This window comes from Megascapheus bottae, chromosome 15 (assembly GCF_031878675.1).
Source record: "Megascapheus bottae isolate mThoBot1 chromosome 15, mThoBot2.hap1, whole genome shotgun sequence".
NCBI lineage: Eukaryota > Metazoa > Chordata > Mammalia > Rodentia > Geomyidae > Megascapheus > Megascapheus bottae.
In genome coordinates this window covers 27933496-27959148 of record NC_143523.1, presented here as the reverse complement: position 1 = coordinate 27959148, position 25653 = coordinate 27933496, and the positions used below count along the sequence as shown (strand labels likewise).

General features: G+C 44.4%; 2 protein-coding genes across 5 annotated transcripts in view; one reads left to right on the top strand and one right to left on the bottom strand.

Annotated features, from left to right (window-relative positions):
- The window catches only part of Ide (insulin degrading enzyme), a 76398-nt gene extending 67275 nt beyond the window's left edge, over window positions 1-9123 (bottom strand). For all 3 annotated transcript variants that reach the window (XR_016537818.1, XM_090346247.1, XM_090346248.1), the window contains exon 1: window positions 8989-9123. Coding sequence is in view for 2 of the 3 variants with exons in the window: in XM_090346247.1 (XP_090202373.1) it covers window positions 8989-9086 (98 nt within the window). In the remaining variant the exon portion in view is untranslated. The remainder of the gene's footprint in view (window positions 1-8988) is intronic.
- A 995-nt stretch (window positions 9124-10118) lies between these two features.
- Window positions 10119-25653, top strand: part of Kif11 (kinesin family member 11) — a 56277-nt gene continuing 40742 nt past the window's right edge. The window contains exon 1 of one of the 2 annotated variants that reach the window (XM_090346246.1): window positions 10119-10203. Coding sequence is in view for 1 of the 2 variants with exons in the window: in XM_090346245.1 (XP_090202371.1) it covers window positions 21786-21862 (77 nt within the window). In the remaining variant the exon portion in view is untranslated. Of the gene's footprint in view, window positions 10204-21454; window positions 21863-25653 lie in introns of those variants that run through there. The other variant, XM_090346245.1, reaches the window with a different exon arrangement.

The following is a 25653-nucleotide window of genomic DNA, read 5'->3' as shown; positions in this document are numbered from 1 at the left end:
ACCACATAAGCGGAAAAAGCCAGAAAGTGGTGCTGTTGGCTCAAGTGATAGTGCTAGCCTTGAGCAAAAGAAGCTCAAGGACGACAACTAGGCCCTGAGTTCAAGCCCCAGGATTGGAAAAACAAAAACAAAAACAACTATACCACATGAGGTTAGTATTTCTTTAACTTCAGATTTAATATTTTCATGTGGCTATCTTCCTTATAGATGTTCCATGAACACAGAATGGCAAAGACAGGGGCCGGGAGTTTGGCCTAGTGGTTAAAGTGTTTGCCTAGCATACATGAAGACCCAGGTTCGATTCCTCGGGACCACATACATAGAAAAAAGCCGGAAGTGGTGCTGAGGCTCAAGTGGTAGAGCTCTAGCCTTGAGAAAGTCCAAGGACAGTGCTCAGGCCCTGAGCTCAAGCCCAGGACTGGCAAAAAAAAAAAAAAAAGAATGGCAAAGACAGCTTCAAGACTATCACGGTTCTTAAAGATAATTTAGAACACAGTCTTATAACAAATAGTCTTAGAACTTCCTAAGGAAAGCAAATCATTACTACTCACAGGGACATATCTCCACTTGAGGGCTCATTTGCACCCCTTTTGTCTTCTGTCAGAACCAGACTCTGATTTTGTGTGATGCTTCAAACCTACATACTGAGTTTAGTAGTTACATTTCACCTTTAACAAATGGCCTATGCTCTCAGATTCAGGATACAAATGGACTTTTGATCAAACTAAACCATGTCAATTTGTAAATTAAGAAATTACATGAAATGTCTGCCTGAGTCCATTATATTGATGGGGCCCCTAAATTTGCATCAGATTAGGGCAGACTTCATATAGGGCTTCTGTAAAATATGCTTAAGTTTCTCCAAAGCATAGTAATATCTGGTACATAATACATCCATAAATGGAAGCCTTTTCATGATCATCATCATGGTTCTATGGAATGAGATACAACAAATAGGCCACCTGAATAACTACCATGTTATTAACACATACTCATGCAAATTCCAGTTGTATATTGTCATATTTAAAGGTGGGTGGATTGGTAATAATATAATACTTCGTAAGACTATGAGGAAAACAGATCATTAATTATCCCTTCATAATTGCGATTGGTATGGCAAAGTTTACAGTCAATAGTTCTCAGTAGGTGACAGTTTTACTCCCTCCCCTAGGGAACATGTGGCAATGTCTACAGGCATTGTGTGTGTGAGCATGAGAGTGTGCACCAGTTCTGAGACTTGAACTCAGGGCCAAGTTCCTGTTCCTGAGCTTTATCTCTCAAAAGCTATCATTCTTCTACTTGAGCCATATCTCTACTTACAGTTTTCTTGTGGTTAACTGGAGGCAAGAGTCTCATGAACTTTTCTCTCTGCAATCCTGGCTTACAATCTTGACATTCAGATCTCAGCCTCCTGAGTAGCTAAGACTGCAGGCATGAGCCACTGATGCCCACTTAAATAAATTAAAATTTTAATTTAATTTTTTGTCAGCCTTGGGGCTTGAACTCTGGGCCTGGGTACTGTCCCTGAGCTTCTTTTGCTCAAGGTTAGCACTCTACCATTTAAATCACAGAGCCATTTCCGGCTTTTCTGTTTATGTGGTACTGAGGAATTGAACCCAGGGCTTAATGCATGCTAGGCAAGCACTAAGCCACATTCCAGTTTCGAGGCATTTTAAAATAGTACAAAATGGCTGGGTGTGATAGCTCATGCCTGTAAAACTAGCTACTCAGAGCTGAGATCTAAGGATTGGGGTTCAAAGCCAGCCCGGGGAACTAAAGACCATAAGACTTCCATATCCATATAACCTCTAGAAAATCAGAAGTGGCAGTGGTTCAAGTGGTAGTGTGGTAGCCTTGAGCTGAAGAGCTCAGGACAACACCCAGGCCCAGGAGTAGGGCGGTAGCCTAGAGCTGAAGAGTTCAGGGACAGAGTGCCCAGGCCCAGAGATCAAGCCCCACAACTGACCAAAAAAAAAAGTACAAAATGAAGGTTGCTCTGGCATGTAGTGAGCAGACAGAGGCACAGGTGCTGACAAGCATCCCATAATGCACATAACAGCTCTCAACAAAGAATTAACTGGTTCAAATAATGTCAGTAATACTGAGGATGAAAGGCCTCAAGCACTGAAGTTTTTTTTAACACACTCTTTATGTCTATAGATCTATCTATCTATCTATAGCTTTAAAAAAATTTTTTAAATTGTTGTTGTAAAGTTGATGTATAGAGAGGTTTAAAATTACATAAGTCAGATACTGACTATATTTTGATCACCCAAAAGTAGTGGATGAAAACCACTGCACCAATTCAGTCCACCTCTACTAAGCTCAGGAGAGAGCCTCATCAAAATACAGGAAACTAACTATAGTAAACTTCTCTCTGGACCAAATATGTGGCTTACTCTTATAATGCCAGCTACTTAGAAAGTTGAGATTGAGAAGATGGATGTTTGAGACTAACTTAGGAAAGAAATTAAGACCCAACAAAAACCTTGGGTGTGGGGCCGGGAGTTTGGCCTAGTGGTAGAGTGCTTGTCTAGCATGCACAAAGACCCAGATTTGATTCCTCAGTACCACATACATAGAAAAAGCCAGAAGTGGTGCTGTGGCTCAAGCAGTAGAGCTCTAGCCTTGAGAAAGTCCAAGGACAGTGCTCACGCTCTGAGCTGACCAAAAAAAAAACAACCAAAAACAACACAACCTTAGGTGTGATGATTACATCTACAATCCCAGGTATATGGGAGCTCTAATCAAAGTTTAGGCAAACTCTGACGGAAAACTCAAGATATCATCTTAAAGCAAAAGGGCTGGGAGGATGGCACTTGCCTAGAAAGAATGGGGCCCTGATTTCATACCCCAATACTGCCAAAACAAACAAGCAAACACCATCACAGGGTCTAGCATGCTGAGAGAGAAAAGGAAAAATGCAACAGAAAACAGAAAGGTATTGGAGTATGAAAAGATAGATCGGCAGAAAAAAAAAAACTAACAATTACAGACTTAGATCTTAGTATATCTGGAAACACAGCACTGGGCGCACATGGCATTTCACCTCACAGTAAAAGATGGAGCTTTTGTTGTTCTTAACAATATTGGGATTGAGCTCAAAGCCCCATTTTCTCTGTGTAGTTTGTTTTTTTGATAGGGTTTTGTGCTTTTGCTAGGATTTGAACAATTATCCTACATAAATGGTTATAAATTCAAGCTACTATAACCACTCTGCACTTTGTTAAGTATACACAGGTAGAGCCCCATTCATACTGTATCTGTTCTACAGACAAAAGTCAACTACAACATTTTTAGGAACAAGAAACTGTGTTACCTGTCTCCCTCATTACTTTTCTCCCTAAACTTTGTGGATAACATACAAAATAAAGCCTGTACTTAAAAACTACTTACAAACTATAAAATAAAAAAATGCACAGGGTGCTACTCAGGAAGCTGAGATCTGAGGATTAGGGTTGGAAGCCAGCTCGAAGCAGGAAAATCTGTGCGATTCTCATTCTCCAATTAACCAGCAAAGAGTACAGAGCACCAGCTTTGAGCAGAAAGTGCTAAGGGAAGCCTGTAATCCTCACACCTATAATCCTAGGTACTCAGGAGGCTGAGATCTGAGGATCATGATTCAAAGCTGGCCCGGGCACTAAAGTCATGAGACTCTTACCACTAGAAAACTGAAGTGGCACTGTGACTCAAGGGATAGGGTGGTAGTCTTGAGCTGAAGAGCTCAGAGACAGCACTCAGGCCCAGAGTTCAAGCCCCATGATTGACTGACTGACCAACAGACTCCCCCCGCACACACAGCCCGGCAAAAAAAAAAAAAGGATAGAGCTAAGGGACAGTACTCAGGCCCTGAGTTCAAACCCCAGAACACAAACAAAAGGTGAGATTAAAAAGTAGTCTAAAAGTCTGAGTATTTCTTCAGGGCCTAGTGCATGTAATAAACTACAGCCCACCTAAGGTCTGAGTATCTCAATAGTTGGTTAGTCTCACTTAGTATACTACTGTTTCCAAAGTCTGAGATGCAGAATTGCGAAGTACATGATACATGTGGAGTGAGAGGAATGATTCAAGAGCTGATTGATCAAGATGCATTGTTATATATTAAATTGAAACCCCTATTTGAAGAAAATGATAAAAAGAGGGTGAGGACAGGCTCATACTTGTAATCCTTGTTACTCAGAAGGCTGAGATATAAAGACTGCAGTTCAAAGTCAGTCCTGGCAGACAAGTCTGTGAGACTCTGATCTTCAAGTAACCACAAAAAGCCAGAAGTGGACTGTGGCTCACACAGTAGAAGTAATAAAGCACTAGCCTTGAGCACAAAAGCTCAGGGATAGCACCCAGGCCCATAGGACAGACCAAAAAAAGGGAGAGTGGGAAAAAAAAATGCAAAGTAGTGGCACCTGCAAAGTGAGGTGACTGATGTCTAGGTGTCCCAAATGGTTGCCAGAGATGGCTCTGCTACTTCTAAGTCCCCCAGATACAGTCCCATATAGATCTTTATCTCATTGGTGCGCTACCACTTGGGTGAACAGAGGTCTACTTTTATAAATGAACTAATAGGTTAGACTAGGCTAGGTGTGGTGGCAGATGCCTGCAATCCTACCACTGTGGAGGCCGAGGTGGTAGGATCAAAAGTTCAAGACCAGTCTGGGTTAATAGTGAGACCTTAACTCAAAAAGAGAGGGGCAGGGAAGATAACAGAATATCAAACTAGGAAATGAATGCTCCAATAAAATGGCAGAAGTACTATAGAACAACAGATTATCCCAGGCTCTCATGCCTGGGTTAAACATCAATAAACATGCCATCATGACCTCTATGTTCATCTCTGTTAAAACATTCTTCCTGGTCCGGGAGTTTGGCCTAGTGGAAAAGTGCCTGCCTACCAAGCATGAAGACCCAGGCTTGATTCCTCGATACCACATACTCAGAAAAAGCAATGGCTCAAGTGGTAGAGCTCTAGCCTTGAGAAAGCCCAAGGACAGCGCTTAGGCGCTGAGTTCAAGTCCCAGGACTGGCAAAAAATTCTTCCTAAGTATAACAGATTGATTAACTTCCTTGAAATCAGAATATGGAAGCTGGGCACAGTGGCTCACGCCTGTAATCCTAGCTACTCAGGAGGCTGAGATCTGAGGATCTCAGCTCAGTGCCAGCCCAGGCACTAAAAAGTCTGTGAGGCTCGTCTCCTATTAATCACCAGAAAACCTGAAGTAGCACTGTAGCTCAAGGGGTAAGGAGAGTTTGGCTTAGTGGTAGAGTGCTTGCCTAGCATACACGAAGACCTGGGTTTGATTCTTTAGTAGCACACACATAGAAAAGCCAAAAGTGGTGCTGTGGCTCAAGTGGCAGAGCACAAGCCTTGAGGAAAAAGCCCAAGGACAGTGCTCAGGCCCTTAGTTCAAGCCCCAGGACTGGCAAAAAGAAAAAAAGGGGGGGAAGGGGGAATGCATTAGAACAATAGCCTTGAGTTGAAGAGCTCAGGGACAATGCCCTTAAACTTTAATTTAAAAAAAAAATCTGAATATGGGCTGGGAGCATGGCCTAAAGGTAGAGTGCTTGCCTACCATGCCCAAAGCCCTGAGTTCAATTACTTGGTACCACATACACAGAAAAAAACTGGAAGTTGTGATATGGCTCTAATGGTAGAGTGCCAGCCTTGAAACTCAAGGACAGTGCCAGGCTCTGGCAAAAAGGAAAAAAAGGGGGGAGGGTAATGGATACCAAGACATGTGAAAGGGTATCAATGTATGTGAATTAATGCACCTTCTATCTGGCAAATATCATGTAACCCTTTTACTAATTACAATAAAAAAAATTAAAAATTTTTTTAAAAAAAGGAAAAAAATCTGAATATGTGGGGATAATTGATCCAGGTTGCCAAATAAAATAGCTGGGGTGGGGAAAGGGAAAATAGGAGAAAAACATGGGAAGGGGAAACAATGTCCAAGAAGTATCCTCTACCTGATGAATGCAACTGTAACCCCACCAAACAATAAAACTTTTTTTAAAAAATGTTCAAATTAAGAAAAAAAAAGAACTTAATAGCTTACAGACACATAATTGGGCAAAAAAAGATACATCTAGAACACTGCCCCCCTCCCAATCTGCGTATGTGGTACCCTGGATGGGTGCGGCGGCTCATATCTGTAATCCTAGCTACTCAGGAAGCTGAGGTCCGAGGATCGGGGTTCAAAGCCAGTCAAGGCAAGAAAGTCCATAGGATTCTTATTTCCAGTTAACCACCAGAAAACCAGAAGTGAAGCTGTGGCTCAAAGTAGTAGAGCATTAGCTTTTAGTAAAAGAGCTCAGGGACGCACCCAGGCCCCAAGTTCAAGCCCCACAATCAACAACAACAAAAACTATGTCCTGATCCCTTTGACTGAACCTGAATTTTCCATATTTTCCTCAGTCACTTACTTTCATGATAGTTTTCTAGATAGTTGACCTCATTCATCATGCTTTGAATTTTCATAATTTCCTTCTCTCTCTAAGAACCTTGACTGTTTGGCCAACCTATGCCCAGGACTTCATCAATTTAAGTGAAGAGCAGTGGAGAAAACCACAAAGTAAATCTAATTACAGTAGAACATAGGAAACCACTTAGTTGTATAAAACTTAAAATAGATGCTTCCTTTAAAACTACAAACTCTAAGGCTGATGGAGTGGTTCAAGTGACAGAATGCCTGCCAAGATCCTGATTTCAAGCCCCAGTATCCTACACTCTCACACTCTCACACTCTCCCTCTCTCCCTCTCCCTCTCTCCCTCTCCCTCTCCCTCTCCCTCTCCCTCTCTCTCTCTCTCTCTCTCTCTCTCTCTCTCTCTCTCTCTCTCTCTCTCTCTCTCTCTTTCTCTGTGTCTATCTCTCTGTCTCTCTCTCTGTCTCTCTCATGCTAGGAACAAAAGGGAGCTAAACCTTGCCTATAGGGGATGAATTAAAAATAAAGCATGGTAAAGCATTCTGGTGAGAGGACAGGAGGCATCTTGCTGGTGCTGACCATACCCACTTTTCTCTCAGCAACTAGTGGAGAGGAAAACAAGTCCTAAAGATTACTCATTTGTATTAATCAGTCCCTCTTAGTAGCATAGCTGCCTTCATAGTCCAAGCAGCAAACACTAAGTCTCAATCTCTCTCTCCACTCTCTTACATTGTGAACACAGTCATCTGGTCTGTCTTCTTCCTTCCTTCCTTCTTCCCTTCCCCTTCCTTCCTTCCTTCTTTCCTTTCCTTCTTTCTTTCTGCCAGTCCTGGGGCTTGAACTCAGGGCCTGAGTACTGTCCCTGAGCTTCTTTTGCTCAAAGCTAGGCTCTACCACTTGAGCCACAGTACCATTTTTGGCTTTTTCTGTTCATGTGGTACTGAGGAATCAAACCCAGGGCATCATGCATGTTAGGCAAGCGCTCTATCACTAAGCCACCATTTCCAGCCCTATTTGGTTTCTTAAACGACCAGTTTCATTAGATCACCACGATTTCCCCTGTCCTCCCTTATATTTTGAGACAAGCTCTTGTTTGCTATTTACCCAGACTGTCCTTGAGCTTGAGATCCTCCTGTCTCAGCTTTCCAAGTGCTGGGATTATAGGTGTGCCCCACCATGCCCAGTCAACCCAGTTCAAAACATTTAATGATTTTTAATATTCAATTACTTAACTGGGGAAAAAAATCCCAACTGAAATTTAAGGTCCAGGCTAGCATTCTCTACTAGTATGACACAGGACTTGATAATTATCTTCCTTGAGTCCCCAAGAGAAATTCTCTAAAGCTTCAACTAAATCAATCGGTTACTTTCCTCCCAACACACACTACCTGCACACCAGTGCTAGATTACACTCACACTTGCCCAGGGTCCACCACTTCCATCATTCTTTCAATAAGTAGCGGAGACCAGCTCTCTCCAATGCTCCTAAAGCATGCAGGGCCATCCAGCCCATTTCTGACACCGGAACTCATTGTTTCCTTTTTCTTTTCTTTTTTTTTTTCTGGCTGGTCCTGGGCACTTGTCTCTGTGCTCCTTTTGCACTACCACTGGAGCCACAGCGCCACGTCTGGCTTTTTTCTGTGACTACTTGGAGATAAAATTCTCAGACTTTCCTGCTCCAGCTGGCTTCGAACTGTGATCTCCGCCTGTGAAGAAGCTAGCATGACAGGCGTGAACCACCGGGCACCTGGCACAAACTCATTGTTGTCAATCGACTCCAAGCAAAGTCCCTGGAAGACTGGTCACACGGATGACACAGAATCTTATCACCGTGCTCTGAAACATTACCGGTTAAAACCAGAAGGGGTTCAGATAATTTACCTAAGCAGGGTACCTTACTTACGGTAGAGAGTGTTGAGCTTTCACCACAGGACTGCAAACTTCAAGTGTACACACGGAACAGAGACGTAGTGAAGAGGGCATGCAAAACGCAAACAAAACCCCAAAGCTAGTGTCCTAAACCTGCTTTGGCCCGGGGTGGGGGGGGGTGGGAGGGAGCCACACAATCTCTCCGGGCTAAGGGTGGCTTGGAGGCAAAAAGCAAGGCGAGGATCCCCTAGGTACCTTTCGACTTCCCCATATCCCGCGACCGGAAACCTAGCACCATCCTCGCTACCTCGGAGGCAGCAAACTTTCACAGTTCCCACCGCGGGCATTTCCCGGGTCCTGGGAAGTCCGGTCCTCCCCCGGACGCCTGGGAAGCCTTGACCCGACCTGGGGCCCGGGGGTCGGCTTCCGCCTCCGGGGCCCCCTCCTGGGCCGGGCTGAGCGCCCCCTTCCCGCGTCCCCGGCCCGCGTTCCCGGGTCACCGTCCGCGTCCGTCCTCGCCGCCGCCGCCGCGCCGGGGCCCGCCCTCCCGTGCGGACACCCGCGCCCCAGGCCGGCGGGGACTGGCAGCGTGAGGGGCGGCGGCGGCCGCTCTAAGTGCTGAATCACCACTTTGCAAGCCGGGAGCCAAACCACCGGGACCCACGGGCCCCGAGTGTCCGGGGAGTCGGTCCGCTTACCCGCAGGGACACTTCGGAAGCGGCAGGCGGGCGCTGACGACCGAGCGGAAGGTGCTGGACAGAGCGGGGTGCAGCAGCCACGCCAGCCGGTACCGCATACCCAGCGCAGCCGCTGGGACCACGGCGAACGCTTCCACCTGGCGCAGGGAGCCGGCCGTGCCCACTGCGCATGCCCAGTCCTCCGCGCCAGGGCGCGGCGGCTCCGCACCGGGTTTTAGCTGGCGCCGGACGGGGCGGGGACAACCGCAGCCTGGGCCTTGGCGGACTGGCAGGTGGGACGGAGCAAGGGGCCCTTGGCGCCCTGGCTGCCCAGCCTCCGACCTTTGAGATCCCCGTAGGATCTGGGTTGGGTCGGGTCTGGGGCACTTTCTAGGGGCAGTGGTTTGTATATCTGGCCAGGATGAGTGGGGTGACGGCTCCTGGAGTACCACGGGGCCCTTTAGGTGCTGCAAACAGAGCCCTCCGGGGTTGAGATTTAAAAACAAACAAACAAACAAAGGAGGAGTCCACGGGGTGTGAGGGAGTGCTGGTGGGGAGCGGAGGGACTGAAGATCCAAGGGCACAGGGTCAAGTGGAGAGCCCAGGGGTAAGCGTCCCCGACCAGCTCCTTGAAGGGGACACAGGACAGGGCCTAGGCCCACCAGGCTTTTGCGGTCCTTCCAATTCCTGCTCCGTCCTGATACTACCGCTAGTAGTACTCCGGTTCTTCTAGTGTCAGTCCGTTGTATGGCGTGACTTTTCCCCTGGTAGTTTCACATGGCTTTGTATCCGCTAATAACCTAGTAGCTGTTATGGATCAGACTTTCCATCACGTCTTGCCAAGGAGGGAGGGAGGACATTGTCTAGAAGGAGGAGGGAGTGTGGGTAGGGATGGTGATCCCCAGTTCAGGCACTGTTAGGTGGTCGATGATGTGGATCAAAGACTGCAGCCAATCACAGGGTTGTGAATCCTATTATTGCTGCTTTTAGGAATTCAATCAGAGGGTCCCGAAATCAAGTTTGTGCTTTATCCTTTGCAAAAACGCACTTCCATTTGACTAAAAGCCAACCCTTGGATGCAAACAGGTAAAAAATTAACTGCAGGTATCGTTTTAGGAACGTTGATGTTATGAGTCGTTCCACTGTCGCCAGGCCATCCTCTATTTTGTAGTGGCTGGTTCCTTTGGGAGCTACTATAGACTCTCTGAGTATATTGGTGATTACTTAATGAAATCTGTAAGTGGATTGGACCGAAAGTGGTTTTATTTATATTTTTGTGGGTCACAGGGCTTGAACTCTGGGCCTGGGCTGTCCCTGGGCTCTTCAGCTCAAGGCTACCACCCTATTCTTTGAGCCCCACTTCCCCTTTTCTAGTGATTAATTGGAAATAAGAGTGGTTGGGCCGGGAGTTTGGCCTAGTGGTTAAAGTGCTTGCCTAGCATGCACAAAGACCCGGGTTCAATTCCTTGCTACCACATATATAGAAAAAAGCCGGAAGTGGTGCTGAGGCTCAAGTGGTAGAGCTCTAGCCTTGAGAAAGTCCAAGGACAGTTCTCAGGCCCTGAGCTCAAGCCCAGGACTGGCAAAACAAACAAACAAACAAAAATAAAAATAAAAAAAAAACGGGCTGAGTTTTGCCTAGTGGTTAAAGTGCTTGCCTAGCATGCATGAAGACCCGGGTTCGATTCCTCGGTACCACATACATAGAAAAAAGCCGGAAGTGGCGCTGAGGCTCAAGTGGTAGAGCTCTAGCCTTGAGAAAATCCAAGGACAGTGCCTAGGCCCTGAGCTCAAGCCCAGGACTGGCAAAAAAAAAAAAAAAAAAGAGTGGTCTTTAGTATCTGGGCTGACTTTGAATCGCGATCCTCAGATCTCAGCTTCTTTGAGTAGCTAGGATTACAGGCGTGAGCTACTGCGCCTGGCTTGCAAAAGAGGTTTTTATAAGTCCTGCACTAGGATACAAATTATGACTAAAAAGATTAGGGCGGGCGCGGGAGCCAGTGGCTCACACTTGTAATTCTAGCTACTCAAGAGGCTGAGATCTGAGGATTGGGGTTTGAAACCAGCCCAGGCAGAAAAAATCTATGAGACTCTCATCTCCAGTTAACACAAAAGCTGGAAATGGAGCTGTGACTCTCAAGTGATAGAGCACTACCCTTGAGCACAAAACTGAAGAATATGCCCACAGGTGTGCCCACGCGCAGAATTTAAGCCCTAGGACTCGCCAAAAAAAAAAAAATTTGTATTTAAAGAGAAAATAAATCATAAGAAATACCTCAAGACTTGGAGATTGAGGACTCTTCTGAGATCTCTTTAGGCTTTAATTAGAAATGCTTCATAAAAATGCTTCTCTCGGGGGCGGGGAGTTTGGCCTAGTGGTAGAGTGCTTGCCTGGCATGCATGACCGGGTTTGATTCCTCAGTACCACATACATAGAAAAAAGCTGGAAGTGGTGCTGAGGCTCAAGTGGTAGAGCTCTAGCCTTGAGAAAGTCCAAGGACAGTGCTCAGGCCCTGAGCCCAAGTCCAAGACTGGCAAACAAACAAACAAAAAAAAAAGCTTCTCTGGGTTGGGAATATGGCTTAGTGGTAGAGTCCTTTCCTAGCATGCATGAAGCTCTAGGTTTGATTCCTCAGTACCACGTAAACAAAAAGCTGGAAATGGTGCTGTGGCTCAAGTGGTAGAGTGCTAGCCTTGAGCAACAGAAGCTCAGGGACAGTGCTCAGGTCCTGAGTTCAAGCCCCAGAACTGGGGCAAAGGATGTAGTTTAATAGTACCACTTGCCAAGTACATGGGCTTGATTCCTAGCAGAACAACCAATTTCCTCTTACTACACCTGGTCTGGGGCCAGTACAAGAGAGGGACACTGAAGTTTCATTAATTTCATGATAACTCTACCTCTGATGGGAATGCATGTACTAGATATGAATATTAATACTGTCTCAATAAAGTGGATATGAGCTAGATGCAGGTGGCTCATGCTTATAATCCTAGCTACTGAGGAGGCTGAGATCTGAGGATTCTGATTCCAAACTGGCTTGGGCAGAAAATTTCCTGAGATTATCTCTAATTAACCACCAAAAAGTAGGAAGAGGAGGTGTGGCTCAAGTGTTAGAGTACTTGCTTTAAGTGAAAAAGCAAAGGGATAACATACAAGCCCTTAGTACTAGTGCATGTGTGTGTGTGTGTGTGCGCACACACATGCACACAAAGACATTTCCAAATATCTGATCCTAAGCTGCTGGAATTAGAATGCAACTTCCCACTCCCCTACCAGCCCCATCCTGGGGTTTGAACTCTGCCTGGGTGCTGTCTCTGATCCTCCTTGTACTCAGGGCTAGTGCTCTTACCACTTGAGTCATAGCACCACTTCCAGCTTTTTCTGAGTAGCTTATTGGAGATAAGAGTCTTACCAGGATTTCCTGCCTGGCTGTTTTGAATTGTGATCCTCAGTCTACTGCATAGATAGGATTACTGCTCACCGGTGCCTGGCTCAGAATGTCATTTTTTAGGGGTCAACACAACCCCCCACATTTTCAGTCTCTATCCTCACCTTCCACTAACTTGAGTTCTTACAGCCAAGTTATGATAACAGGGCTCTAGCAATTTTCAAGCCCCTCTAAAATGTCGTTGCTTTCACAAACTCAGCATTCCTTTCCTCACTTACTGGACAGGAAGTAACACTCTTTGATCTGCAGTTCTCGAGTTTACCATTCTCTAAATGAGGAAGACTTTGGGGCCAGGAGCATAGCCTAGAGTGCACAAAGCCCTGGGTTCAATTCCTTGGTACCACATACACAGAAAAAGCTGAAAGTGGAGCTGTGGCTCAAGTAGCAGAGCTCTAGCCTTGAGTAGAAAGCATACAAAGGCAGTGCCCAGAACTGCAAAAAAAAAAAAAAAAAAAGAGGAAGACCTAATTTCTGTTTGTTTGTATGTGTGTTTGCTGAGATAGGAGCTCTTAGCATCGCCAAGGCTGGCCTCCACCTGCTACAGCCTCCAGAGGATTATAGGAATAGTCTGTCTGCCACACCCAGCTAGGATCTGATTTCTTTGACAAATAAATTACAATATAAAAAAGAGATGAGCCAGGCACCAGTGATCTGAGGATTGAAGCCAATTCAAGAAAGAAAGTCTGTGAGACTCTTTTGTTTCCAATAAACTACAAAACAACAACAACAACAACAACAAAAAAAACAGAAGTAGAGTTGTGGCTTGAGTGGTAGAGTACTAGCCTTGAACAAAAGCAGCTTTGGGACAGAGTTCAAGCTCCAGGACAAATACACATACATACACACACACTATACATACACACACACACACACACACACACACACACACAGCGTGAAGAAGCATGTGGATTAAAAAAGGACTCATAATTTACAAGCTTTTTTCTAAAATTATATTTGAAAATGGAAAAGGCACAGATGATCTAGGACTTTTCTGTTTTGATTTGATTTTTGTTTATTTGCCAGTCATGGGTCTTGAACCCAGGGCCTTGGACACCTTTTGTTCAAGGCTAGCACTCTAGCACTCGAGCTACAGCTCCACTTCTGGCTTTTTCTGAGTATGTGGTTCCAAGGAATCAAACCCAGGGCTTTATGCATGCTAGACAATCATACCACTAGACTGCACTCCCAGCCCCTGTTTTGTTTTTTTCAATAGAGGCTCTCTCAATATAGCTCCAGGTAGCTTCAGAATCATGATCCTACTGCTTCAACCTCCCAAGTACTGGTGATCCAGGCATGGGCTAACATGCCAGATTGAAGAAGAATCTGAAAAGCTAATACTATGGAATGAAGTAAGAATTGTTGAGGTACATGTACCAGAATGTTCATAGCAACAAAATTAGTAACAGTGCCAAACTGGAAACAATCTGAATGCCTACTAGCAATAAACTAAACAGGAAGAAATCATGGAATATGCAGGGAATTCTACATAGTAATGAAAATCAACAATATGGAATTCATGGAAATGATGAATAAACCCAGTTAGGTGGTGGCTCATGCCTGTAAGCTAGCTACTCAGAGGGCTGAGATCTTCGGATTGTGGTTCAAGATTGGCCTGAGCAGAAAAGGCCCTGTGAGATTCTTATCTACAATACACCAATTCACATTTTAAGCTTTGGCTTAAAATGGTACAGTGCTAGCCTTGAGCAAAAGAGCTCAGGTTACAGCACCCAGGTCCTGAGTTCAAGCCCCACAACTGACTGGTGTTTTTGTTTTTGTGTTTTGTTGGTCATGGGGCCTGAACTCAGGGCCTGGGTGTTGTCCTTAAGCTTTCTGCCTAGGCAGGTTTCAAACCAGGGTCCTCAGATCTCAGCCTCCTAAATAACTAGGATTACAGTGCCTAGCATAGAACTCCATTTATTTAAGCTTTTTTTATTTTTCTAAATGGGTGGTGGAGCTTCAATTCAGAGTCTGGGTGCTGTCCCTGAACTTGTTTGCTTAAGGCTAGGGCTCTGTCACTTTGAGCCACAGCAGAACTTCTAGTTTTCTGGTGACAAATTGGATATAAGAGTTTCATAGGACTTTTCTGACCAGGCTGGGACTGGCTTTAAACCATGATGCTCAGATGTCAGCCTCATGAGTAGCTAGGATTACAATTATGCATCACTGGCACCCCTGCAGAGCTCCAATTAAATGAAATTGAAAATAAGGCAAAACTAATATGAGTGTTAGAAATCAAGTTAATGGTTACCTGACTTGGGGGTAGTAATGGAAAGGGAGAAGGTGGAGATAAAGTAGCCTTGGGGCATGTTTTATATAGGTGTGTACAATTTTTGAAAATTAATTGAGCTGAACACTTAAGCTTATAATACTGCAATCAAATCTTCCCAAGCAGCTAGGCATAGTAGCACATGACTATAATCCGAGCAGTCAAGGGGAGGCTGAAGGTAGTAGAATCATCAGATTCAAGACTACCATGGGCAACATAATAAAACCTTGCCAAAAAGGAAAAGCAAGTTGCTGGTGACTCATGCCTACTATTCTAGCTATTTGGAGTGTTAAGGTTCATGGGCATTCCTGGCAGAAAAGCATGAGACTCCATCTTCAAAAACAACCAGCAAAAAGCAGGGCTGGAGGCATGGCTCAAGTAGAGCTAGCAAGCTGATCAAGCTTGAGATCCTGAGTTTAAACCCTGTGTTATTGAAGGAAAGAAAAAAGAAACATGGAAATAGTCAGTGTAGGTGTCTCGTGCCTATAATCCTAATTACTAAAGAGGCTGAGATCTGAGAATCTCATTTGGAAAATCTTTTTCGATTCATATCTCCAATTAATCACCAAAAAGCTGAAAGAAGATCTATGATGAGTGGTAGAGAAAAGAAGCAGTGCTCAGGCCCTGAGTTCCCTAGTACTAGCGCACGCGTGCGTGCACACACACACACACACACACGCAAATCCTTTGAGATACATCTTGAAATATTAAAAGATGAATTAATATCATAAGTAGAGTTTAGTTCAGAGTAGTTATAGAAGGAAGAGGGAGAAGGAGAAAGTATGGATAAATGATTTTGACCTGGAAGGGATCATTACTGAAGCTGGCTAATGGATCCAAGGGTTATTGGTTACAATGTTATCTTTGCTTTTGTATATGTTTGAATTTCAGTAACATGAAGTTTAAAATGTATATGTTTTAAGTCTACAGTAACAAAATACCCTATGATAATATGAATTTTAAAAAATTATAGGTAATTGATTTTTTCCTTTCTTTTCCTCCCTTTCTTTTCCTCCCACTTTCCTTCTTCTTCTTTTTTTTTTTTTTTTTGCCAGTCCTGGGCTTGAGCTCAGGGCCTGAGCACTGTCCTTGGACTTTCTCAAGGCTAGAGCTCCACCACTTGAACCTCAGCACCAGTTCCAGCTTTTTTCTATGTATGTGGTACCGAGGAATCAAACCAGGCAAGCACTCTACCACTAGGCCAAACTCCCGGCCCTCCTCCTTTTTTCTTTTCTTACTCCTCCACCCCTGCCCACAGGACTGAGGATTAAGCCCAGTGCCTTGAATATAACAGGCAAGCACTCTACCACTGAGCTATATATGTATATATATATATATATATATATATATATATATCCCCAGCATGTGATTTATTAGTTATAAAAGTTCTTCTGAATGACTCGTACTTGCTTAGTCTTAAAAGTTTTTATGGATACTACTTAAAATATATAAACTAAATAATTCATATTTTCCACAATTAAGACTACCTTCTTTATTTAAATAAGACAGTGTTTCACTTATGTATCCCAGGCTAGCCTTGAAATTGTGATTTCCCCACTTCCTTAGCTTCCTAGACACTGGGCATGCACCACTCTCCCTGGATGTTAAGACTACTCTTATGCAGGATGCCAGTGGCTCATGTTTGAAATCCTAGCTACACAGGAAGCTGAGATCTGAGGATCAAAGTTCAAAGCCACCCTGTGCAGGCCAAGAGTGTGGCCTAGTGGTTGAGTGCTTGCCCAGTATGCAGGAAGCTCCAGGTTCTAGTTCTTGGTACCACATACATAGAAAAAGCCACCCTGGGCTGAAAAGCCTGTGAGACTCTTAGCTGCAATGAACCAACAAAAAAGTTAGATATGGAGTTGTGGTTCAAGCAGTAGAGTGCCAGCTTTGAGCTTTTGGAAAAAGGTAAGGGGCAGCATCAGGGCCTTAAGTCTAAGTCCTAGTATTGATGAATATATTATGAGCCTATGCCTTGACCTTAATGGTAAGCATAAACCAACATAAGTCTTATAGATTCATAATATAGTGAATGAGATAAATTATTGCATAAAATAGTTTCACAATGTGATTAAAATACTATTAAGGGGAACCAGGATGGGGTTTCCTATTATCCAGCTTCACCTAAGTAATACCACTGGGCTGTTGATAACAGGAGTTTGTACATGATATCATTTATTTAGATGGGGGCTGGGTAAATTTCCAGGGCACAGGGGTCAGTATTTGAGCTTCAGCAGTAGCTGTCAATGGAGAGTTAGCTGCTGTGGTCTTTTCTCCTGAACCTTCTCCCTCCTCTTTTTGCTTGTCCTCAGCTCCTGATATTCTTTCCATCCAAGCCAGAAATTTGTCAGTAAAGGATAAAAGTTAAGCAGGTACAGTGAAGCTGAGAATGTGGCTTAGTGGTGGAGTGCTTGCCTAGCATGCATGAAGTCCTGGGTTTGATTCCTCAGAAACATATAAACAGAAAAAACTGGATGTGGCACTGTGGCTCAAGTGGTAGAGTGCCAGTCTTGAGCAAACAGGATTTCAGGGACAGTGTCCAGGCTGAGCTCAAGCCCTAGGAATGAAAAAAAAAAAAAAGAAAAAAAGGAAAGTTATCTACTTCGTGTGTGTGTGTGTGTGTGTGTGTGTTTGTGTGTGTGTGTGTGTGTGTGTGTGTGTGTGTTTCTGTGTGTATGCCAATCCTGGGGTTTGAGGTCAGGTCCTAGGTGCCAATTACACATTTTTGGTAGTTATTTAGACATAAGGGACTCCTGGTCTTTCCTGCCTGGGCTCGCTTCAAACTGTAATTCTCAGGTCTCAGCTCCTGAGTAATTAGCATTATAAGCATGAGCTGCTAGCTTGGGCAGAAGGAGTGTTTGGTGAAGTGGGGAGAGGAAGAACTTTCTGAGAAGGTAACATTTACATTGCAGATTGAAAGATACTAACCAGAAGACAACCTATGAGAGCAGGTGAAGAAGACATTGCTTGTGAAGGTTTGAGACAGGAGAGTCTGGCAGAGTCCAGGGACTGACAAGTGGCCTACAACTGAGCTGGAAACTTTTCTCTTTCCCTCCCAATTAACCTTTGTTATTAATATTCTATTAGAACTGAAAATAATAACCAAACTCTGGACTTAGGGGAGCTTCATACTTGCACATTTTTAACTATTTATTGTAAAGTTTATGAACAGTTTGTGAGCTGTGCTTCCACCCCCACAGTTTTTTTTTTTTTAGTCCTGGGTATTGAACTTGGGGCCTGAACACTGTCTTTGGGCTTTCTCAAAGTTAGAGCACTACCACTTGAGCCATAAGCACTACTTCTGGCTTTTTCTATATATGTGGTACCAAGGAATCGAACCCCGTCTTCATGCATGCTAGGTAAGCACTCTACCACTATGCCCAATTCCCAGCCCTCCCCCAATGTTATAGGCACATGCAAACTTATTTACTATTGTTCTTTTTAACACTGATATTCACAGGTAGATAGAAACAGAACCTGACACAATTCTAGTGACTACAAACATGCGGCTAAAGTTAAACACATTGTCTTGAACTGTACACTACAGAAATGTACATGTGTTGCTGAAGAATTTTAAAAGATCATGCAAATAGAACTTGTTTATGCAGAATTTCTAGAGTATTAAAAGAATGCTGAAGTTATGCTAATTCAAGATGCAAAAACACATGTACAATTGTAATCGCACTTATTTTTAAATTTATATAGGCAACTGGAAAGAAATCCATCATATTTAATAGTGTTAATTTCTGGGAAGTAGAAATCTACTATCCATACATAGGAGTTCCAGAAAGAAAGAATAGATAAAAAGGAATGAGATGTTTGATGAATAATTCAAAGCCACTTCCCAGAATTGATAGAAATGAGTTGCTAGACTGAAAGAATTCTCTGAATGCTCAGTTCAATGGATGAAAATAGATGCACATCAGAGTATATTATCAAGATGCCCAGTCCCAGTCATGTGCCAGGAGCTAACACCTGTAATCCTAGTCAGAAAGCTGAGATGCTGCTCCAAGCTGGAAATTGTGTGAGATTTTTATCTCCAGTTAACCACAAAAAAAGCTGGAAGTAGAGCCATGGCTGAAGTAGTACAGTGCTAACTTTGAGCAAAATGTTTAGGGAGAGCACCCAGGCCCCTGGTTCAAGCCCAGTACCAAAAACAACAAAAACAACAATTAAAAACCCAAACAAGCCCCAAAAGCAAAACACCTGAAAGTCCAGTATCTAGAATGAAATATTCAACTATGAATAGAAATAACCCAAATACAACTATTGATTTATTTTAAAAAATGTAACATTGAGGGCTGGGAATGTGGCTTAGTGGTAGAATGTTTGCCTAGCATGCACGAAGCCTTGGATTCATTCCTCAGTACCACATAAAAAAAGCCAGAAGTGGCCTATGGCTCAAGTGGTAGAGTGCTAGCCTTGAGCAAAAGAAGCTCAGGGACAGTGCCCAGGCCCTGAGTATATGCCCCTGGACTGGCAAAACAAACAAACAGGGTCCATGAAACTTAACTTTTATCCAGGATGAGAAAGCACACCATGACAATGTGTTTACATATTGTAGATAGGAAAGTCAGGATATGGTTCTTATTTTCTTCCTTCTCCCATTTCTTTCTTTTTTTTTTTTTTTTTTTGCCAGTCCTGGGCTTGAGCTCAGGGCCTGAGCACTGTCCTTGGACTTTCTCAAGGCTAGAGCTCTACCACTTGAGCCTCAGCACCACTTCCGGCTTTTTTCTATGTATGTGGTACCGAGGAATCGAACCTGGGTCTTCATGCATGCTGGGCAAGCACTCTACCACTAGGCCAAACTCCCAGCCCCCTTCTCCCATTTCTTTCTCCTCTATTCCCTCTTACAGGGTCTCATTATGTAGCTCTGTAGCTCAGCCTGGCCTGGAACTCACTAGGTAACTCATTGGCTTCGTACTTGTAATCTTCCTGCTTCAGCTTCCCCAATGCTAGGATTTTAGGTATGTACTATCTCTCCTGATGGGAAAAGCCTAGAGGCGTAGCCTGAAATCTGAGACGTGAATCACCAAAGAGCAAAAGGACTTTCTAAAAAAGAAAAATTTAGAAACTTTGTAGCTGAAGTAGTGAGAGAAGCAAAGTGGTTCAGCTTGTGAGGTCTAAAAGGCTTGTAAATGAGTTTGGATTTAATTACAAGTACAATGAGAAGGTAGTATAAGAAGGCACTTTTTTGGCCAGGGGAGCGCTAGCGGAAGAGTGATTGTTCAGCATGCACGAAGTCCTGGGTTCGATTTCTCGGTACCACATACACAGAAAAGGACAGAAGTGGCGCTGTGGCTCAAGTGGTAGAGCTCTAGCCTTGAGCCCAGGTCCTGAGTCCAAGTCCCAGGACTGGCCAAAAGGAAAAAAAAAGGCACTTTTTTCTTGTGGTGGGGGGCGGTCATGGGTCTTGAACTAAGGGCCTGGGTGCTGTCCCTGACCTTGTTGCTCAAGGTTAGTGTTCTAGCACAGCTCCACTGCTGCTGGTTTTCTGGTAGTTAATTAGAGGTAAGGGTCTCCCCGACTTTCCTGCCCGGGTTGGCTTCGCAGCGTCCTCGGATCCCAGCCTCCAATAGTGGCTAGGATTGCTAGGCCTGCGGGCCTGGTCTCTTAGTTCACAGGGTTTTCGTCCCTAGCAGAGTGAGCGCAGTGGGGGCAGGGAGCAGAGAGCACAAGCCATTACACTTGTTAAGGCAGCTGATAACAGGAATTCCAGCTAAGACAGATGAGGCTGAACAAAGAGGCCCGCCCTAGACAGAGAGGAGCCGAAGGTTCTGGTGAGCGTCCAGATGAGGGTAGATGCAGGCGGGTAGAGACGTCTAAGGTAATTTGTCTGAGGTAATTTGTCGGTAGACGTCTGGCGGCGCACGGTGGACAGGCCCGAAGGTCTCACCCGAAGATGCATTTAAGTGGGGGAACGCGGAGGGGATACCAAGGCTTTCCACGGCGCCCTGCCATTACTTAAGATAAAGCCAAACTGCCATTTGCGGTCCCACGGGCATAAATGTATCCCAGAAGTGCAGCTCTGGGGATGGACCACAGACAAGAGCCTAGGGGAGAACCTTCTAGGTCGGCGATCCCACACCATGCATAACCCCCAGCGCAGTCAGGACGTGCCCGGCGGGCCTTCGGAAAGCCCGAGGTCACCGAGGCCTGCGCCCTGCAAGCCGGAGGTCTCCCGAGCCTGCGCACCTTCGGAAAACTCGATGTCCCGGAGGTCGGCCACACCGGTGAGCGCCAGGCACGCCGGGATTTGTAGGCGGCGGGGGGAGGGGCGCGCATGCGCAATCTTCTCCAGAAGCCTGGGACGCTGATCCCGCACCCCGCACCCGCGCCGCACTGCTGCAGACAGCGTAAACGCTACCTTGTAGTTTCGCTTGGACTCATTTGGCTGTGGCTTTTCCTCCACCAGAGGATAAATCTAAAGTCCTTCGTATAATGTCCAATGTCTACTTCACGAAAACTATGCTAGACGCTGTCTACAGGGAGCGTTTCTCGGACGTTTCTGTGCTTACCATTTTCTAACCCTAGCTAGCCTTTCTTAGATGCTTACTATGTGTGCAGGACTATACTATTTACCTGCCTGATCTCATTAACTCTGATAGTAACCCTCTGAGACGGTTACTATCGTTTCGTCTTTGTGGTGAGACAACCTGGGCTTAGCGACTTCACTTAACTTGAGCAAAAACCACGTCGACTGGACACAGGAAAGCAACTCCGCCCTTCCCTTCCGGTTAAAACTTCTGCGCAGGCGCGGACTCAGTGTCAATCACGCCCCCGGGGCGGGACTCCTTTGACCCCACCGCGTTCCATGGTGCCTTGCGCTCCCGCGCTGCTATTGGCCTGGCAACTCCGCTCATTTTTCAAATTGAGGCGCACAGTCGTTACTCGGTTTCTGGGCGCCGACGGAAGTGGAGGTGTAGTGGGCTCTCGCTGGGGCCTCACTGCCGCCGCCGCCGCCGACGCTCGAGCTCCGGGTGGGCAGAGAAGGCGAACGCCGGAGCTACGTGCGTCGATCCTCCGGACCGCACCAGCGCCCGGGGAGCCGAGGCGGGCACCCAAAGCGCCCATTTATTTCTTCTTTCTGGACCCGGACAGTCATGGCGTCCCAGCCGAATTCTTCTGCGAAGAAGAAAGACGAGAAAGGGAAGAACATCCAGGTGGTGGTGAGATGCAGGTAGGCAGAGGGCGAGAGCGAGGCTGGCGGGCCTCGAGCTCCGGGCCCGGACCTCCGGGCTGCCTCCCCGAGCCCGGTCGTCCGCCCCGCGGGGGTGTTTGCTTTTCCGTAGCGGATCACACTCGTCTGTCTGTTTCTCGGTTCCTGGGGATCGGTCGGGTGAAAATTCCAGTTGTTATTCTGTGTAGATGAGGAATGTTTGTATTAGAGGCAGTGGTTAAACTGCGATTCACAAGGAAAAATTGGGTCGTCGGTCTTTCTTTTCCTGAAAATTGCGTTCTCCTTCCTTTCATTTTTAAATGGATGTGGACTGAAGTGTCACTTTCCTACGCTGGTGTCAGTTTGTACACTTGGCAGATGGTTTTAACTTCTTGAAGTTCTCATTTCCATTCTTTTCTTTTTTTTTTTTTTTTGGCCAGTCCTGGCTTGAGCTCAGGGCCTGAGCACTGTCCTTGGACTTTCTCAAGATTAGAGCTCTATCACTTGCGCCTCAGCATCACTTCTGGCTTTTTTCTATGTATGTGGTACCAAGGAATCGAACCCGGGTCTTCATGCATGCTAGGCAAGCACTTTAACCACTAGGCCAAACTCCCGGCCCCGTCATTTCCATTCTTTAGATGCCATATGTTGTTCATGTTTATCAAACACGTAAATATTTATTTTTTACATAGCGGGGTTGTAAGGATGAATGAGTTAATGTAACTGCAGCTTCTATTTCACCGTCCTCTTTGTTTATAGATCAAAAAGAATTTTGGGGGGTGAGGATATGTGTAGAGTGTGTGTGTGTGGGGTGGGCTGTTTACAGATCAAAAAGACAGAATTTTAGGGGTGAGGATGTGTGTAGGGTGTGTGTGGTGGGGTGGGCCGCGGCGGTGGTGGTGAGGGGAGGGTCTTCAACTCTCCCTTGAGAGGCTCCCCAAAATGTCTCGGATTAAAAAAATATATATATTATTATTATTATTTTAAGAAATTAGGTCTTCCTGTGTTGCCCAGGTTGCCCCTGAATTGTTGGCACTCACTTCTGTGCCTTCTACTTCTCAATTTTAAAATGAGCTAGTAGAGGAAGAACAAAGTTTTCGAAACTGCTGCTTACTTGATTGTTTCATTCCTTTTTTAGACGCTCTTCACAGCCCATTGTGTTGGTGTACTTTATATATATGCGTTTTCTTGCTGTTTAAATTGATTATTGCATATTTTTTGTAAATGCAGAAGTATTCTAAAACTAAAAAGGTTTTTTTTTTTAAATACCCATATCAACAAAATTTCTTACGCAAATAAGAGATATAGATATCAAAGGCGATGGTTCAAGTTTTTAACTAAGAGCCAGAGAGGAAATTTAGTGATGAGTCCAGTCTAGTCAGTGGGACATAACTGCTGCACAAGCTTTTGGTTAGTAGATATTTTAAAGATTCTCTGTCTCTTTCAACCTCTCTCAACTAGGTCCTGGGGTTTGAACTCAGGGCTCCACTTGTTAGGCACCTTCCCATTCCCTTTTGACTTTAGTTATATGATAGGGACCATCCTTGGACTATGATCTTCCTACCTATGGATAGCTTCTCTCATGGCTGGGCACATACCCTTGCTAAGTGAGGTGGAAATTTCATTTTTTTGGTTGGCTATTCTCAAACTCTGATTCTCCCAGTCTCCATCTCCCAAATAGCTATAATTATGGATATGAGCCTTCACTTGGGTCATAAAGATTTAACTAAAAAGGTTAAAAGATCTAGTTTTAATTAGAATAGCTGATAAAAATCAAATTTTTACTTCAAAAAACTTAGTAGAAAGATTTTAATAAAGCTTTATTAAATAAAATGTTTAATAAAGTTAGGCAATTTTAGCCTTTCTCTGTGCTTTTATTTAACTTTTTAAACTTTATTCTTTCTGTCTACAGAATATTTTAAGTTTATACAAAGCTGTGAAGAATGCTTTAACTAACATTTGTGTATCCATCCATTATCCAAATTAAGCAGGACGATAATTATTTTAGTTCTCTTCTTTCATCTGTAGTTCACCTCATACATTAAGCTTTGTGCCTTAGAAGAAATTTTATTTACATTACAACCAATGAAAAGTACTTACATTATGTCTAATATATAGTATTTAGATTGTGTCTAATACACAGTAATTTTTGGTATAGCTTTTTTTCTGGTTAGACTTCAGGTAGCCTTCTTGGTTCAAGTCTGTCATTGGACTTTAGTAATTAGCAATGGATGAGGCTTTTGAAGCTGGGCAAAACCTTTTTTTTTTTTTTGTCAGTCTTTGAACTCAGGGCCTGAGCACTGTCCTTGGGCTTTCTCAAGGCTAGCACTCTACTTACTTGAGCCACTGCACCACTTCAGGCTTTTTCCTTTTTTCTTTTTTGGTCAGTTGTGGGGCTTGAACTCTGGGCCTGGGCATTGTCCTTGAGCTCTTCAGCTCAAAGCTACTGCCCTACTCCTTGAGCCACAGCACCACATATGGTTTTCTAGTGGTTAATTGGAGAAAAGAGTCTCATGGACTTTAGTAGCTGGGCTGGCTTTCCACCATGATCCTAAAATCTCAGCCTCCTGAGTAGCTAGGATTACAGATGAGAGCTACCACATCTGGCCCTGATCTTTATTTTTATTTTTTGGATATTTACCTAGGAGTAGAATTGTTAACTCATATAATGCATTTTTTTGTGTGTGCCAGTCTTGGGACTTGAACTCAGGGCCTCCTAGGTGCTGTCCTTGAGCTGTATTGCTCAAGACTAGTGCTTTACCACTTGAGCTGCAGCTCCACATCAGGCTTTTTGGTGTATAATTAGAGATAAGAGTGTCATAGCCTGGGCTGGTTTCAAACCATGATCTTCAGATCTCAGCTAGGATTACAGCCACTGGCACTTGGCTTGTTAATTTTTTCTGAAGAACCAATACATTTTTCACAGTGGTTGTACAATTTTATGTTTTGACAAAAGTAAGTGTTCAAGTTTCTTCACATTTTCATCAGCAGTTGTTCTTTTCCCCCCATATAATTGTGATATCTGCACACTTCGGTTTACTGTAATTTATTTTATTTACAGTAATCAAGCTATAGAATCAGCCTAGGTGCCCATCAACAATGGAAAATTTTTCTCTCAGATGTAGAATCTAGACCTCAGAAATTGATAGTGAGGATTGGGAAGGTAGCCTAGTGGTAGAATGCTTTCCTAACATTCATGAAGTCCTGGGTTCAATTCTTCAGCACTATACACACAGGAAGAGCCAGAAGTAGCCCTGTGGCTCAAGTTGTAGAGTGCTAGCTTTGAGCAAAAGAAGCTCAAGGACAGTGTCCAGACCTTGAGTTCAAGCCCCATGACTGGGGGAAAAAATGAGCCTTTCCACGGCTCATGCCTGTAATCCTAGTTACTCAGGAGTATGAGATCTGAAAATCCCAGTTCAAAGCCAGCCTGGGTATGAAAGTCCCTAAAACTCTTATTTCCAATTAACAACCAGAAAACTGGAGGTGGTGCTGTGGCTCAAAGTGGTGTGGTGCTAGCATTGAGCTGAAGAGCCCAGGCCTAGAGTTCAAGTCCCATGACTGACTAAATAAATAAATAAATGTAATAGTGATATGAACTCTTGGGAGAAGGCCAGTGGATGAGACATGGGGAAAAGGACTGGCTATTTGGGGTAAATATAATTGAAGTATATTGTATATATGTATGGAAATACCATATGAGAACCATATTGTTTTTAAAAAGTGGAGGAGGGAGGGTATAAGAAAGTGATAAAGTGAATATGATCAAAATATATGTATATGTGAAGCTATCACAATGAAACCCACTGGTATGA